The following is a 15,687-nucleotide window of genomic DNA, read 5'->3' on the forward strand; positions in this document are numbered from 1 at the left end:
AACAAATACATTTAAAAACGTCATTCTGAACTACGAATAAAACTTCTGTTTTTCGTTCATACATTTTATTTAGAGACTGAGCTGACTTCAACAGTACCTTGAAAAATTCGCATCACTTTAAGTCAGCAATTTAGAAGTAATCCTTGATTGGATTTCCAAAAATAAAACAACAGTGACTTTAAACTTTGGGTTGGGCACTTTCGTTGGTACTAGATTCACTCTTATAGTGCTAGAGTTGACAATCAGTCACAATTTATTTTTTTTTTTATCTGAAAATTAGCATGAGTGAAACTGTTAACATACAATAGGAAATTATTCTTTCAAATTTAGTGAAAGCATCAGAATTGTTTCAGTGTCTCTCACCAAATATCTATATGGTGAGTGTAGGCTATTGGTTTTTCCAATTATATGTATTTCTTTTTTAAAAAAGTAGATTGGCATTTTTCATGCTTGCTTCTATATACAATACTGGCAATAAAAGGTACAGTACGCTACCACTGTAATAATTGTACCAATATTGATTTTGGAGTTAACTTTATTTTTAATTATTTTCTTTTGTAGTACAGATAATTATTTTGTAATTCCTGCATAAAATAACAAGTAATGCGAAATCTGCAGCTTAAAATGTCCCTTTAAAAACCATATGTAATTTAACAATATTAAAATATTTTGTTTACACTCCTTTAAGAACACTTTATAACTTTCATCCAACCTCTCAAATGGTTCAGAGACATCTCTGTTTTAAAAGCATAAGAAGTGTATTTTATACATATTTCTTAGCCCTACTTAAATGCGAAAGTGACCAATTCTTGTACCTTCATTCACAATAATTTCCTGTAAAACATAAGTAAATTAAAATTTCTATTGGACACACAGGGAAAAGTGAACATGAATATCTGCTCTCACACATGATTTGACAGCAGTAATGGTCTGTATCAATCTGTTGAGCAGAGAAACTCAGCACTACTGTCTCGAGTTTCAATTACAAAATACAAGAAAGCGATTAAGGAGAAGTACTAATTAAAAACAAGTAAAAATAAATACCCGTACACAAATTTACTTACAAAACCTATTTAAACTGATATGGTAAAATTTAATTATAAATAGCCATCAGTTTTCTTTCTTCTTCTTCTTATGTGTTGTCTTCTTAGAACCAAATATGAGTGTGAACAACTTCCTTACTGCCAGGAGAAACAAAAGAATGATTGCGGCTATGAAAGCAATCACATCTAGCAGAAAATATTGGTACCAAGTCAGGTCTACAGCTGCAGACCTTAGATGGGGAGCCCCTTTGTGCCTGAGGACATACTCGGTCCAGAAGATGGCAGTGTCAAGAGCAGAGAGGGGTCTGTCCCTGTAGATTTGTGCAGTGTGTCGTGCATTCTCCATGTAGCTGCAACATTTTACACCATGTATAAATGCATTTCATACTAATATAACATGACTCCATATTTTGGAATAAGACTAGAACCATGTATCAAACATTATGTCTGTTACATTGGAGGACGACCTAATTTACATCATTTTTATTCATGAGATCATGTGGTGTTATTAGAGTCAGTCAACTTTGGTTAACTTTAATCATTTGCTTTCATTTTGTATTGGAATCTGTTTCAACATTGCTGTAAATGTTTATGTTGGCAAACCAGTACTTAGAAATAAATCTATGTGAAAAATGGGAATTTTAAATTGGGCACAAATTTAATTTTGATTTACATATAGGCCCTAACATTTTACTTACTCAATGGAGACAATATTATGATGCTATAGAAATGGATTATGAGATTTTCTCGGAAATATCTACACTTTTCCAGCATTTCTAGCACCGAAAAGGAGAAATCAGATGATTACTTAGTACCGGTAGCCTATCTACAGATGCCAGTGGTCCAGAATTTCTTATAAACGTCCAATGAAATGCACAAATATGTGTAAATACAGTATGAAACTGTCGAGTAGTTTTATAATGAATCATTATTAATATGCATTGTATGAGGGGACTTAACCAAGACGACAAATCAAAATGTTGAATCAGTTCGTAGTCCTGGGCTTAGCGTATGTGTATAATTATGAACAATATAAAGTAATGACCTTAGAGCATCAACATTCTTATCGTATGTGTGACAGCTACTCATAAAATTTGATATTTCTGTCTCTAATAGAAACTGAGGGTAAGTGAAAAGTTATTGTTCTAGATATGACTACACTGAGGTGTAACATTGCTGTTAAGTCAAGTGATACTGGTATTGCTGTTGTTGTGTATACAATAAGGAATATATATTAAATTCATTTTAATATGAAGGAGAAGTTTTTGCTAAGAACTGTTGTAAAGTTTTGAATATAACTTTATTTTTAATACCCAAAATATAATGTGAAAATTTTGGGTATTTCACTGTATTTTAAATGTGCATTCCGAAAGAAATATATGATTAACTTAACTCATTTGTACATAGACACTGTTTACAGTCTCATTGGCTGTACTTAAACATTATTATTCCTGCTGTAAGAGTAAAACGACCTTTGATGCTGTTATTTTGCGAAAAATTCATGATATACTTTCGTGGAAATGGCCTTTACTCTTCCTTTTTTGTCCAAATACAAATTTTTTCTTCTTTTTCATATATTGTACAAATTCTTAATAATTTTCACGTTCCATATTATTTATTTATTATTTTTTGTCTTTAGTGAACTTTACTAATCATGTTGCATGTAAAAGTGATTAGATCCTCCATAGAAAGTGGAAATGATTTGGGTGAGTCATGTTTTGTGATTCGCACACTATCTCATGTAACTTTTAACAAGATAAAAGATACAAATTTGTAATTTTTACAATAATTTAAGCTTTACCTTGGTTGCTCCAGAATGGTCCTTAAAGAATCTAGAACTTTCTGTTTTGTAATTTCTTCATAATCCAGTTTGACTGCAATGCCCTTCGCCATCAGGTTCGCAAGGTTAGTTTTCTGGTCGCCAAAGAAAGGAATTCCCACAATAGGGACTCCCCCATACAGTGCCTCCAGGGTGCCCATCAGGCCACCATGTGAGAGGAATGCTACCACATTCGGGTGTCCTGGAAAAAATGTGTACTGGTTAAGCTGGTTTCGTATCTTAGAATTGGCCCATATTTAGAGCCTACCTCTGCAACTATTTTAAACGTATGACAGAAAATGATGTTTTCCTGCAGATAATTCTGTCCTGATGCCTGTTCCAGATTTTATAGAAAGCTGGTTATTGTAACTGAATTTTGTAACCTATCGTAGTTCCCCAAATGCATCATGATGCTGGGTGGGCATCAGTCACATACATTGGCCGAATTTTCGTGAGCAAAATTTTTTCCACAATGAGGACTCGAACCAGCATGAATTTCGTAATGGAATCCCCAGGCATGAAGCTTATGACCATGACACCAGGGCATGGGACAAATTCTTTAATCAATGTCCAAATACAGGTGATGGTTAGTTATTTCTCTTCTGAAGCTAACTATGCTCTTTGTTTCTATTTACATCTAAATCTCATACAAAAGTTAATCTTTCTCAATCTAATCTAAAATATATATTTTTGAACAGTAAGGGCACAATTATGTATTGAAAATGAGAAATGATGAAGCATGGGATTATATTGCCTGAGGACAAGTACAATGGTAGATGGAACAGATGTAAAAATGGATTGTTCTTACTCAGGATATCTGCCTGTGGACACCACTTCTCGATGTGTACGTTCTTAGTCTGTCCTGGCAATGACTCTCCTTCCCATTTCCACAGAACTTTTTGTGGTAGTTCAGCAAACGCTTGTAGGAATGCATCCCTCTTGTCAGCAGGCAGTGTCTTCGCTTGGATCACAGAGCCCAAGCTGAAGTAGATAACTCCATGCTCTGCACTATCCAGATATTCTTGTATGTGCTGAAACACCAAGTTAACTTACTTTAATGATGAGGAACTGCCAGCATCTCCAGTACCTTTCACTGTTTTCTTTCAATATTCTTCATTTTTGGACACACTCTCTGAACACTTCTATTATCACTGATTTACTTTATGATTTCTTCACTGTGTAATATTAGAAAATTACCTGGCTGACCAGTTTCGAAGTGGTATTCTTAGGCTTCGGACAATGAAGAATACCATTTCGAAAGTAGTCAGCCAGATAATTTTCTATTGTTAACACAGTAAAGAAGTTATAAAATTAATCAGTTTCAGTATTTCTTTTGTGGTTAGGTATCTTATTATGAAAATCAGGGGCCTGGAAGAAAATCTTCTGCACAATAAAACCAATTCAATACATAAACAAAAACATAGTTTTCCAATGAATCCCAGCCCATTGTGGGGAATATGGGACTGAAATAGCTATTACGTTAGCAAAGAGAAAAACTAAAATCAACACAAAACCAAGCCAAAACATTTTTCATCTGAATCTATAACCTAGTATAGCACATTATAAATGTAGTTTAGGTAAGGTATGTTAAGTTAGGTTCGTTTAATTTATTATTTTATTAGGTAGATATGTTCAGCTGAGTAGAGAAATGTAGCTTAGGAAGCATAGGTAGAAAACAATAGGGTAATTAGAACAAACTAGATAAATAGTGTAAATTAAGCTAAAAAGGACGGCTTTGGTAAATAGAATAAAATGGTTAGGTAGCTTAGGTTATAATAGTGTAGCTTATGTAGGGAACTTAGGTTAGTGTAATGCAGCTTAGGTAGACTAATTATGGTTTCTTTTGCATTTGTTATGGTAGCATGTTGACAATATACAGTGAGTCCCAGCAAATGTTCTCGATGTTTCTATCAGCCGACCGGCAACTGGTCCACTACTACTGCTGCTGCTTGCATCCACAATCTCATGGAGCTTCAACAGATTCAAACTTACTACTGGTACTGTGTATTAATAACATACAGTAGGCTTACTTACCCTATACTCTCCTGGAAGTGTTTTAGATTTTTATGATACCGTACATAATTTACATCACAGAACCTGGTTCATTAAACTTTTCCACAAAATTTGGTATTGTTTCTCTACACGGAATGAGCAGACAGAAAATTTACGTCTAAAGTTTACCTTTGTTGTACCGGTTACACACGATTCCTCTTCCTAATATTCGTTTTCAAAATTGGACATTCCTTTTTTATGATTAACCACAAAACATACCTATTTGACTATTCCCACGAGCTCGTCTCCCCTTATCTGCATGGCTGGTGAATTCCCAAATGCTTAGCATATTTTATCACTCCTGACGTTTATATTATCTTTCAGAGATTAGCTCTTTTGTGTACATGAGAAACAGAGAGATAGAGATCATTACGTGAAAGCTGAATACCTGTCCGCCAAAATCAGCTGTGCCAGTCTAATTTGTCCTTGACAGCCAGCATAAAAGGCACACAGTGACTCAGCTAAGAATAAGTTCTGTTTATTGTGTTGTGTTTTGCAATGGTTATGTATTCGGTGCAGGAGTACGTACAAATTTAGAAAAATTTACATAGACCTACAGAAAATTAAATCATGTGTCTAAACAAAGAAAAACTTCCATGGAAAAAAACAACATTAAATTTAGTAAATAGCTTAGATTTAATGAAAAAGGTTCAATGAATGATGCAATGTGAATTATGTAGGCTATAACACAAGATGGGTGACACTTCCAGTAGCTTCTGTGAGGAGGGTGAGTAGCGAATGTTATTAGTAGAACATAGTACAGTACATAAGATCTAATCTGGCGAAGAGCTTTGAATTCGTGGTTATAAGCAGCAATGATACTGGGGGAGGGACATGCCACTGGTTGCCTAACAGAAGCACTGTTACACAATATAATTACGACTATGTCATAAAAATAAAAGAAGATATTGCTGTGAACACCTCTCTACTTCTACATAAGAAAGTGCATCTTCAGGAGAAAGCAGTAGCATTACTTCAAAATTTAAATTATAATGCTAAAACATAGCCTCACCTTTGGCAGCTGTTGAGGAGGAGGGATGTGCATCCCACCAACTTCCACTACACCCGGCACTAGAGGTCTGGGTGAATTCAAGCTGAAGTGGCTGTTGACCAACACCAGGCTCATGTTGCGGGCCAGGACGCTTAACTCAGGCACATCTTGACCGAAATGCTGTCGTGCTATTTCCTGTGATGGACGATACGACTTGAAGTAGTAAATCACTTTGAACAGTACCATTGTCACAGAGTTTACAGTCCGTGCAATGAAATTCATCTGATCTGAATATGGAGTGAAGAGATTTGGGATATAGGATGGATTGTCTGGATTACCCATTGGATCATTCACCCATGGCATCAGTACAGTTGGGCTGACACCTATAGATACAGCTCCATACTTCGTTGATAGTGGTAAGAAGCAGTCTGTGTGGAGAAGATCGTAGATAACTGCATCAAATTTCTGATTGGATTTAATGAATTTTATGAATTCTGGATGCAAGAGCACTGCGTTACAAGTATGCACCCCAAAATCTGCGACTGTTATAACGTTCATCACAGGGTTGAATGTTTTTAACGCAATTTCTACGGACAGACCTGCTCCTGGGTTCAAGCCACCTGCAACTTCCTCCAGTATGATGTCTGTATAGTTCGGTATTGGCTGTTTCTGTGGATAGTGTCCAACAACCACGACCTGGTGTCCTCTGCTGACCAAGGCTTTCATATACGGCTCTACCATGGAGAAGCGGCTCCTGATCTTGCTGTGGTATATGACGAGAAATCTGGCAGAAGAAACACTCTGTAGCACCAGCAACAGAGATGTCAGGACCAATAAACACACTTGTGTCGTCGACTTGAACATCTGAAAATCGGAAACATGTGAAATTATTGCTAATATGTAGCTAAACCTGAACCATAAAGAATTAAGAGCTAAATAGAATAATATAGGAGCAATGGTTATGTGAGAACATTCTATGGAAAATTAAAAAATTTAAAAAACTAGAAAAAACAGCGTGACGTTGACTTGAACATGTGAAACGTGTAAAATTGCTAATATGTAAACCTGAACTGTAGGCTAAAGAATAAAAAGCTGAATAGAATAATATCTAAACAAAGATTATGTCGTAACATTACATGGAATATAAAAATTATATGAAGAATAACATTAGAAGACAAAATTATAGATCTAGTACAGTAGTGTCAGAGTTGTAAGCTCCAATACCGGTTATGGAGCTAGACTGGAGCTTGAACTTGCTTATGTCTGTGGAAACACCGGAGCGCGAAACCAGTCTAGTGGAGCGCTCCGTTCCGTTTAGTCCCTTGTCTGACATCGCTGATCTAGTAAGACATTTTATTTACCTACGTTTTGATATTGTGAAGATGATACATCGCACCCCAAGGATAATACTGTCGTAACTCGCAAAAATTTAATTTTGAGTTGCAGACAGTTTTGTAATCTTTATTTTATCCTCTATCAAACCATAGAACTATCGTATCTCCAAGTTCAAGTGTAAAGTCTGCAAGACTCATACTGGTACTTGGCAGTCCTGAATTTTCATACGACTTTGAAATGTTTATGTTGCATCTACTCAAAACTAACTTTTGGTATAGTTACGACATGTTATATACCAAGGCACTTCAGCTGAAAATGACTTTCTGTGTACCGGTACTCGCAAATCCTACCCTTGTACATTAAGCTCTATTAAGAACTTTACGTACAAGATTAGTAGACTCGTCTCCAAAGCTATTAAGTCCCTCGGAAAGAGTGACTCTTCGTCTTTTCAGAGCTTCACTCTTTTGAAGTAGTGTATGTGCCTGGCTGTCCCTTAGGTTTATTCTCAGAGATGGAACATGGGATTGCCACGAAAAAGTTTTATGTTCCGAAGACGTTTCCTGAACGGACCATGTTCAGTAATTATTCCAATCACTCTCTTAAGTTGCCGTCATTCTCCGTGGATTGGGGTTTTGTCAATGCTGTTACGTCCTTTAATAAGAATTTTGGTAAAACACTGGCCAGAAAAGTTATGACACCATTCCTGTTGTTGCTTCCTGCTCCACTGATATATTGGGATTCTAGCTTAGTTCTTGCTGATCCCGCAAGTTGATCTTGGTCCAGTGAAGACGTTTCCAATGTCCTTGTTTGCCAGTGTATCTGCATATTTGTTACCGTTAATGCCACAATGTCCTGGTATCCAACGCAGTTTCACGTGATCCCGTAGGGATAGAGCTTCGAGGGTTTTAATGCATTCCCATACAAGCTTAGAGTTGACCTGATGGGAATTGGGAAACAAGCCTTTCTATGTGAGAATCGAGTAATTACTACTTTCATAGAAATTTTGACATCTTAAATTTGGAAATACATCTACCTGAAAGAATGTAGACTATATGTCTAAGCTAACAAAGATGTTTGTTTTGGTGGTAATCTACACACCTCAGTCCCTGGTTGTCCGTCCATATAAGTTCCTTCTGTGAAAAAGATCAGATGGTCTCGGAAAATATAAATTTGTAGGTTATTTGTTCAATCTGATCGTTCTATGATCTCAATTTTAAGAATTGCTGAAATATGTAGGCCTACTTTGAAGTGTCACCTGAGCATGAGAATGTATTCTTTTCGGGAGTGATAGAGAGATTTTTATGTAAAAAAATATGTATCTTTGTTCTAGCAATACATTCTTCTTCTTCGTCTTCTTCTTCTTCTTCTTCTTCTTATTATTATTATTATTATTATTATTATACATAAATACTTATCAAAATAATCCAAATCCTTAAGGAACCTTACATAATCCCGAAATGTCATTCACAATTCCGAAAAAAAAATAATCGAGGGTGCTGTATAATGAAATGACATATCTAGTACAGAATTTTTCATGGCGGTTTTTATGGCACAAAATCCTACTGTATATTTCGGTGGCCTTCTTTTCAATTGCCCACCATAGTTATCCTGTATACAGCTAGTCTAACGTCTTCTATAGTGTGGAGGTCTAGTGGCGACAGCCCTTGCAGGATTCTCAAGGCACTAGAAATACAGAGGCAGGCAAGCCTTATTATGCATACAACTTGTTAAGTGTTTTTCTGTTTATTTACTTAGATCTTCTTCTCCATAGGACTATAGTGGGGAGTTAGACTCGAGGCTTGCTGCACCATCATCTATTGAAAATCACAGCGGACTCATTCTACTCATGTGGCTCACAGGCAGTAAGTACATGACATTAAAGCTTCTGTTTCTATTGCAACGACCTATACATCGCTGTTTTTATTACAGTACGATTTGAAACTCACGATGTTCAGCGTGGTGATCAGTTCAGGGGAATACTTCCACTTTGCTGATAATTATTATATGAACCTAAATCACCAAGTAAAACGAATAGATGCATGAAATATGTTATCTATATGCTCAAAAAATATTTTTGGTATCTGTTGTTTTACTTGGTTGACATTGTCCAATATTCTTTTGAGAAGATTAACTCCATATGTTGATGAAATTATTGGAGATCATCGGTTGGTTTTAGGTGTAATAGATCAACTATTTATCAGATATTTTGTATTCGACAGATAATGGAGAAAAAATGGGAGTATAAGGGTACAGTGCATCAGTTATTCATAGATTTCAAAAAGGGATATGACTCGGTTAAGAGGGAAGTTTTATATGATATTCTTATTGAATTTGGTATTCCGAAGAAATTAGTTCGATAAATTAAAATGTGTCTCACTGAAACATACAGCAGACTCCGTATATGTCAGTTTCTGTCAGATGCTTTTTCAATTCACTGTGGGCTAAAGCAAGGAGATGCACTATAACCTTTACTTTTTAACTTTTCTCTAGAGCAGTGGTCGTCAGCACTCGCTGAAATGTGCAAAGGGTATGCAGTACCATCCCGTGTGCACCGTCGTGCAACTGGGAGAGATAGAGAGCATACCTGCGTTTTCCGCGGGTAAGAGACTCTAGCCCCATCGTGCTTTGTGCTGACGACCGCTGCTCTAGAAGTCAAGAGTATGCCATTAGGAAAGTCCAGGATAACAGAGAGGGTTTGGAATTGAACGGGTTACATCAGCTGCTTGTCTATGCAGATGACGTGAATATGTTAGGAAAAAATCAACAAAAGACTAGGGAGAATACGGGAATTTTACTTGAAGCAAGTAAAGAGATAGGTTTGGAAGTAAATCCCGAAAAGACAAAGTATATGATTATGTATACGGTACGAAATGGAAATATAAAAATTAGAAATTTTTCCTTTGAAGAGGTGGAAAAATTCAAATACCTGGGAGCAACAATAACAAATACGAGGCGCATCCAGAAAGTAAGTTTCCCGATGCATTCCCCTTGAAAGTAAACGTAATTAGCCGTGTCAATTGCGCATGCGTAACAGATCTATGACGTATCAATCGTATGCCAGCTGGACAGGTCCCGCCTGGTGCCAGTAGCGTGGTAGCAGTGGTCCGAAATGGAAGCTCTGCGCCAATTGAAATTCATCGGCAGCTCTGTCAGGTTTATGGGCCGAACATCATGAGTAAGCAGATGGTGCGTCGCTGTGTAGGCAGTTTTCCGAAGATCGTCAAAGTGTCCATGATGAAGAGCGCAGTGGGCGACAGTCCCTCATCAATGATAATCGTGTTGAGCTGGTGCGGCAGTGCATCATGGAGAACTGTCGCTTCACGATTACGGAGCTGAGCAGCCATTTTCCGCAGATATCGCGATCCTTGTTGCATGAGATTGTCACTAAGCACCTGCTGTTCAAAGAAGTGTGTGCCAGGTGGGTGCCGAAAAAACCTGACACCCGAACACAGAATGCAACGTTTAGGAGCAGCACTGACATTTCTGCAACGGTATCACGATGATGGCGACGAGTTCCTCAACAGGATCGTCACGGGCGATGAGACTTGGATTTCGCACTTCACCCCGGAAACCAAGCAGCAGTCAATGCATTGGCGGCATAGTGGATCTCCGGTCAGGACGAAATTCAAACAGACGCTGTCAGTACGGAAAGTGATGTGCACGGTGTTCTGGGACAGGAAGGGCATTCTGCTCATTGACTTCCTTCCAAGAGGTGAAACAGTGAATGCAGACCGTTACTGTGAAACACTGCGAAAATTTCGACGTGCCATTCAAAACAAGAGGCGTGAAATGCTTACTGCAGGTGTTGTGCTCCTCCATGACAATGCTAGTCCACATACGGCTCGGCGCACAGCAGCTGTTTTGACGGAATTTGGTTGGGAGTTGTTTGATCATCTACCCTACAGTCCTGATCTTGCTGCCAGCGATTTTCACGTTTTCTTGCACCTCAAGAAATTCCTGTCCTCCGATGAGCGTTTTGGCAACGACGAAGAGCTGAAGACGTCTGTCACACGCTGGTTCCATTCACAGGCGGCAGAGTTCTACGACAGAGGGATACAAAAATTGATCCCACGATACGACAAGTATCTCAATTCTGATGGTGGCTATGTTGAAAAGTAGCTGAAACATTGCTGTACCTGTTGCCAATAAATGTTTTCCTGAAAGTGTGTGTTCTTTTTAAAAAAAATAGGGAATCTTACTTTCTGGATGCGCCTCGTATAAATGATACTCGGGAGAAAATTAAACACAGAATAAATATGGGAAATACCTGTTATTATTCGGTTGAGAAGCTTTTATCATCCAGTCTGCTGTCAAAAAAACTGATAGAATTTATAAAACAGTTATATTACCGGTTGTTTTGTATGGTTGTGAAACTTGGACTCTCACTTTGAGAGAGGAACATAGGTTAAGAGTGTTTGAGAATAAGGGCTTAGGAAAATATTTGGGGCTAAGAGGGATGAGGAGAATGGAGAAAGCTACACAACACAGAACTGCACGTATTGTATTCTTCACCTGACATAATTAGGAACATTAAATCCAGACGTTTGAGATGGGCAGGGCATGTAGCACATATGGGCGAATCCAGAAATGCATATAGAGTGTTAGTTGGGAGGCCAGAGAGAAAAAGACCTTTGGGGAGGCCGAGACGTAGATGGGAAGATAATATTAAAATGGATTTGAGGGAGGTGGAATATGATGATAGAGAATGGGTTAATCTTGCTCAGGATAGGGACGAATGGCGAGCTTATGTGAGGGCGGCAATGAGCCTTCGGGTTCCTTAAAAGCCAGTAAGTAAGTAAGTTGTTTTACTTGGTTATATAACAACGCCGACGCTGTATCAACTATGATCATATTTAGTGTCGATGGGATTGACGATAGCGAGATGGTATTTGGCGAGATGAGACCAAGGATTCGCCATAGATTACTTGATATTCGCCTTACGGTTGGGAAAAACCTCAGAAAAAACTCAACCAGGCAATCAGCCCAAGCGAGAATCTAACCTGCGCCCGAGCGCAACTCCGGGTCGGAGGCAAAGGCCTTAGCCGACTGAACTACGTCGGTGGCGATATCCGTTTTAAGACATTAATATTCATGTTAGAATATTACTTCATTGAATATAGATTCTTTGCTGTTAATTCTATTACCACTTTGGCAAAATTATCGCCGAGATAGTTCCCTTCGTTTTCCGCTTATAGGGCCTACACCTTTCATATAGGCCTACGAATCTGTGACAGGTCAGGTTTGGTTAGTTTAGGTTTTTGTTTTGCCTTGCATAGACGATCAACTGCATCTCCACAAAAAAATCCCTTATAAATTCAACGATTTTCACTTCCGAAATTACCGTAACTACGTCAGCGCTAGTTTCACCACAGCTTCTAACACTCTTATATAGATGACAAAATTACACAATTTCACTTTGCAGCTTATTGTTATTGTTATTTATCAGAGACTGCGTACAATACTTTCCAAGCCTATTTTAGGCGTCTAAAACTGTTTTCTTTTTTCTTTTTTTAATGTCGAGACCTGCTTATAACTTTTTTTTTTCGTTGTTGGTAACGCTATAGCATCTATTAGATGCTTTATGGTTGTGTAACAGATGGAGTTACTTGTCAACAATGTGACTCTGAAACGTGTCTTCAGGTTACTGCCCAGCGAAAGTCCTGATGTATTTTTATATTTGTGATGATTGGTTAATTAATATTAACCGGGCACACTCAAAATCACACTCACATTCATACAAATTTCCAGACTCTCAGGGAATTTCTCTTCTTCAAGAAAAATTCACCGAGAGTCGAGCCCGGGAATCGAACCTCCTGATCTGGAAGCCAGCATGCTGACGAACAGACCACGGAGGCAGTCTGCTTATAACTTGTGATTAACTGCTTAAAAAACTCATGAAATTGTGAGGATATGAATGTTTACTGTTAGCGAAGCGGAAAATTGCGTTGCAACTTGTGCTATGAAAGTTTTGTACTCACCCTAGCTTATTCGTGATCCAGCCTGTATATTTTTCGTCTTCCACTTGCAGACTCAATTGTGCATCACTTAACACCAAGTCACTACCATAGACAAGGTCGCTACTGCCTACTGCTGCTTTAACGCTTTATCTCTCCGTCTCTGTGTACCGAGATGTTATCAACTGCACTCTGTTGTACTCAGAGGAGCCTCTCTATGAAAATAATGTAAACATTATGTAACATGATAGTGGCAATCACAGTATGCAAAAAACATACGCCGGTCTAAAACTATAAGCGGTTTCAGAATAATAAGGCATATGGCCTACGCCAGTCGAGTGCTAGCGGCAGTTCGATGTTGTCACTCGGTGCACGGTGCACGAGACTTGGAAGACAAAGACAACAGATAAGGACAGAAAATATCAGTCGCTACAGCCACTAGAGTCGGGCAGACTGCCTCATAGGTTTGTTCGCACAGCAGTTCCAAACTGGTTTGAACGATTCCGGTCATGCGCACATGGATTTTGCTGTTCGCACAGCGCAAACTTCAAACTCAAACTGTTTCTGACTAATAGTCACACGTTCGTACAGCACATCAGACTGATTTCAAATCGATTCCTAACAGGCAGAATTGATTTGCGAATCAAGTGCAAACTAATCTCAAATCATAGATGACGCATGCGCATCAAGATAGTTTTGCCATTGTTTTCTACAAAGCTCGTTGGTTTTCTTCATGTTATTTACAACATAACCTATACGAATACATAACCTATACGAACATGCCCTAAATAAATAATAAATTGTATTTTAGTACTGTTGTTTCGTATAATTGCCATTTTTCAGGAAGGTAATACTATATATAAGCGTCCGTATTATTTTAAAACTTTACAGCATAATTTATAAGCGTACTATTATTTTTTATTCAATAACTGTAACATTTAATTGTCTGGATACGTAATGTAAAGCTGTTTATATTTAATTTATAAAATATATATCATAGGCGAAGTTAATGTTTCTATTTTAGTTCATTTTTAAAACAACACCCACAATTTGTGATTATGATGAGTATACTCTTGATACAGATTAATTGTAATAAAATTATGTTCCGGAAGTGTTTTTAAAGAGAAGTTAATTTAGGCCTATAATTGTTATTTCAGATGTCCCATTCAAGCACTTCTAGTGACAACGATATGGAATATATATCCAGTGGGGATGAGTTAGGTCTGCTGGAATTATTTGAGGAAAGAGACAGGCCTAAAAATGAAAATTATTTTGAACATACTATACCTAGGTACAATGACAGCGAATTTGTTGAGCATTTTCGTGTAAGTCGCCATGTAGCAGAGAGTGTCTCACAACAATTTGAAATATCACAATATTTTCATTACCAATCAGGACGGCATGGAAAGTTGGGCTCATTCCAGCAAATTATTATATTTTTGTGGTTTGCTGGTCATCAGACATCTTCATTCAGAGATGTTGCTGATCGATTCGATATCTCTATAAGCAGTCTCTTCAAAATTATCAGGAAAATTACGTATTTTCTAAGCAACCTGTCACAACATATAATTTCTTGGCCCACTCCAGCAGAAAAAAATGAAATAGAAAGGAACTTCAGAGAGAATGGTTTTCCTGGAGTTATTGGTGTTATTGATGGGAGCCATATCAAAATTGACAAGCCCTCCAATGACCCGGATTCTTATTTAAATAGGAAACATTTCCATTCTATACAACTGCAAGTTGTATATGACCATCAGAGAAGAATCAGGGACATATTCGTAGGTTTTCCTGGGTCTGTCCACGACAGTAGGGTCTTCAGAGTATCACCACTGGCAAACACCCTACAAGAAAAATGTCAGGATCATTACATTCTGGGAGACAGCGGCTACCCATGCTTAAGGAATCTACTGACACCTTTTGCAGACAGAGGACAATTAACTAGAAGACAGAGAAATTTCAATACAAAATTATCCAAATCCAGATATGTAGTCGAACATTGTTTTGGTCTCTTGAAACAGAAGTTTAGGCAACTGTACCATATAAAATTAAGAAGTATACCAGATGTAGTTCACTTTATTAGAGCCTGTTGTGTGCTTCACAATATGGCACTAACTGATGATTTTCATCTTCAGGATCCTGATCATGAAAATGACCATGGACATGAACAGGAACATGAAGGAGAAAATTATGCTGAGGATGATGACGATGATGGCAACAGAAATGACAGAAACGGAATTGAAATGAGAAATTATGTTGCTAATATTTTGCCTTTGTAAATTATGGCTATTGTATCGCTACAATGCAGTGAATGATTAAGGTTATATTTTGACAAAATTAACTTAAACTAAGATGTTAAAAAAGCATTTTCACAAATAATTACTTAAACTTTCACTTCCTGTGTCCATTAGATATACCTAAATTAATACAATTAACTACAATAGTCAGTACTGATCTAATTCTTGCTAGATTACAAGAAGGTTGTTCTGTTGTTTG

At 37.6% G+C, this 15,687-nt stretch overlaps 2 protein-coding genes across 3 annotated transcripts in view; one reads left to right on the top strand and one right to left on the bottom strand.

Annotated features, from left to right (window-relative positions):
* Positions 1-10,328, top strand: part of LOC138699638 (UDP-glycosyltransferase UGT5-like) — a 63,171-nt gene extending 52,843 nt beyond the window's left edge. Inside the window, exon 6 of the transcript XR_011332053.1 lies at positions 9,012-10,328. The gene's annotated coding sequence lies outside the window, so the exon portion shown is untranslated. The remainder of the gene's footprint in view (positions 1-9,011) is intronic.
* LOC138699633 (UDP-glycosyltransferase UGT5-like) lies at positions 353-13,912 on the bottom strand. 2 transcript variants are annotated; one of them, XM_069825663.1, is made up of 6 exons: positions 13,219-13,912; positions 11,038-11,280; positions 5,927-6,769; positions 3,671-3,893; positions 2,845-3,064; positions 353-1,393 (listed from the first exon to the last, which is right to left on the bottom strand). In XM_069825663.1, exons 3-6 carry the CDS (start codon positions 6,767-6,769, stop codon positions 1,111-1,113), a joined length of 1,569 nt encoding a protein of 522 aa, XP_069681764.1. In that variant the 5' UTR covers positions 11,038-11,280; positions 13,219-13,912; the 3' UTR covers positions 353-1,110. The 2 variants fall into 2 exon arrangements, with proteins under 2 accessions (XP_069681764.1, XP_069681763.1); XM_069825662.1 differs by lacking the exon at positions 11,038-11,280 and having other exon boundaries at positions 13,219-13,910.
* Between the last annotated feature and the right edge of the window lie 1,775 nt (positions 13,913-15,687).

The sequence above is a fragment of the Periplaneta americana genome, chromosome 5, assembly GCF_040183065.1.
Source record: "Periplaneta americana isolate PAMFEO1 chromosome 5, P.americana_PAMFEO1_priV1, whole genome shotgun sequence".
Classification (NCBI taxonomy): Eukaryota; Metazoa; Arthropoda; class Insecta; order Blattodea; family Blattidae; genus Periplaneta; species Periplaneta americana.

Bases quoted from the DNA above. Each gene is read 5' to 3' on its own strand.
- LOC138699633 (XM_069825663.1), bottom strand. From the start codon at position 6,769: ATGTTCAAGTCGACGACACAAGTGTGTTTATTGGTCCTGACATCTCTG. The intron at 3,065-3,670 runs GTAAGAACAATC...CATTTTTTCCAG, and splicing joins TCCACAGGCAGATATCCTGA to GACACCCGAATGTGGTAGCA. The intron at 1,394-2,844 runs GTAAAGCTTAAA...AAAATGTTGCAG, and splicing joins ACCATTCTGGAGCAACCAAG to CTACATGGAGAATGCACGAC.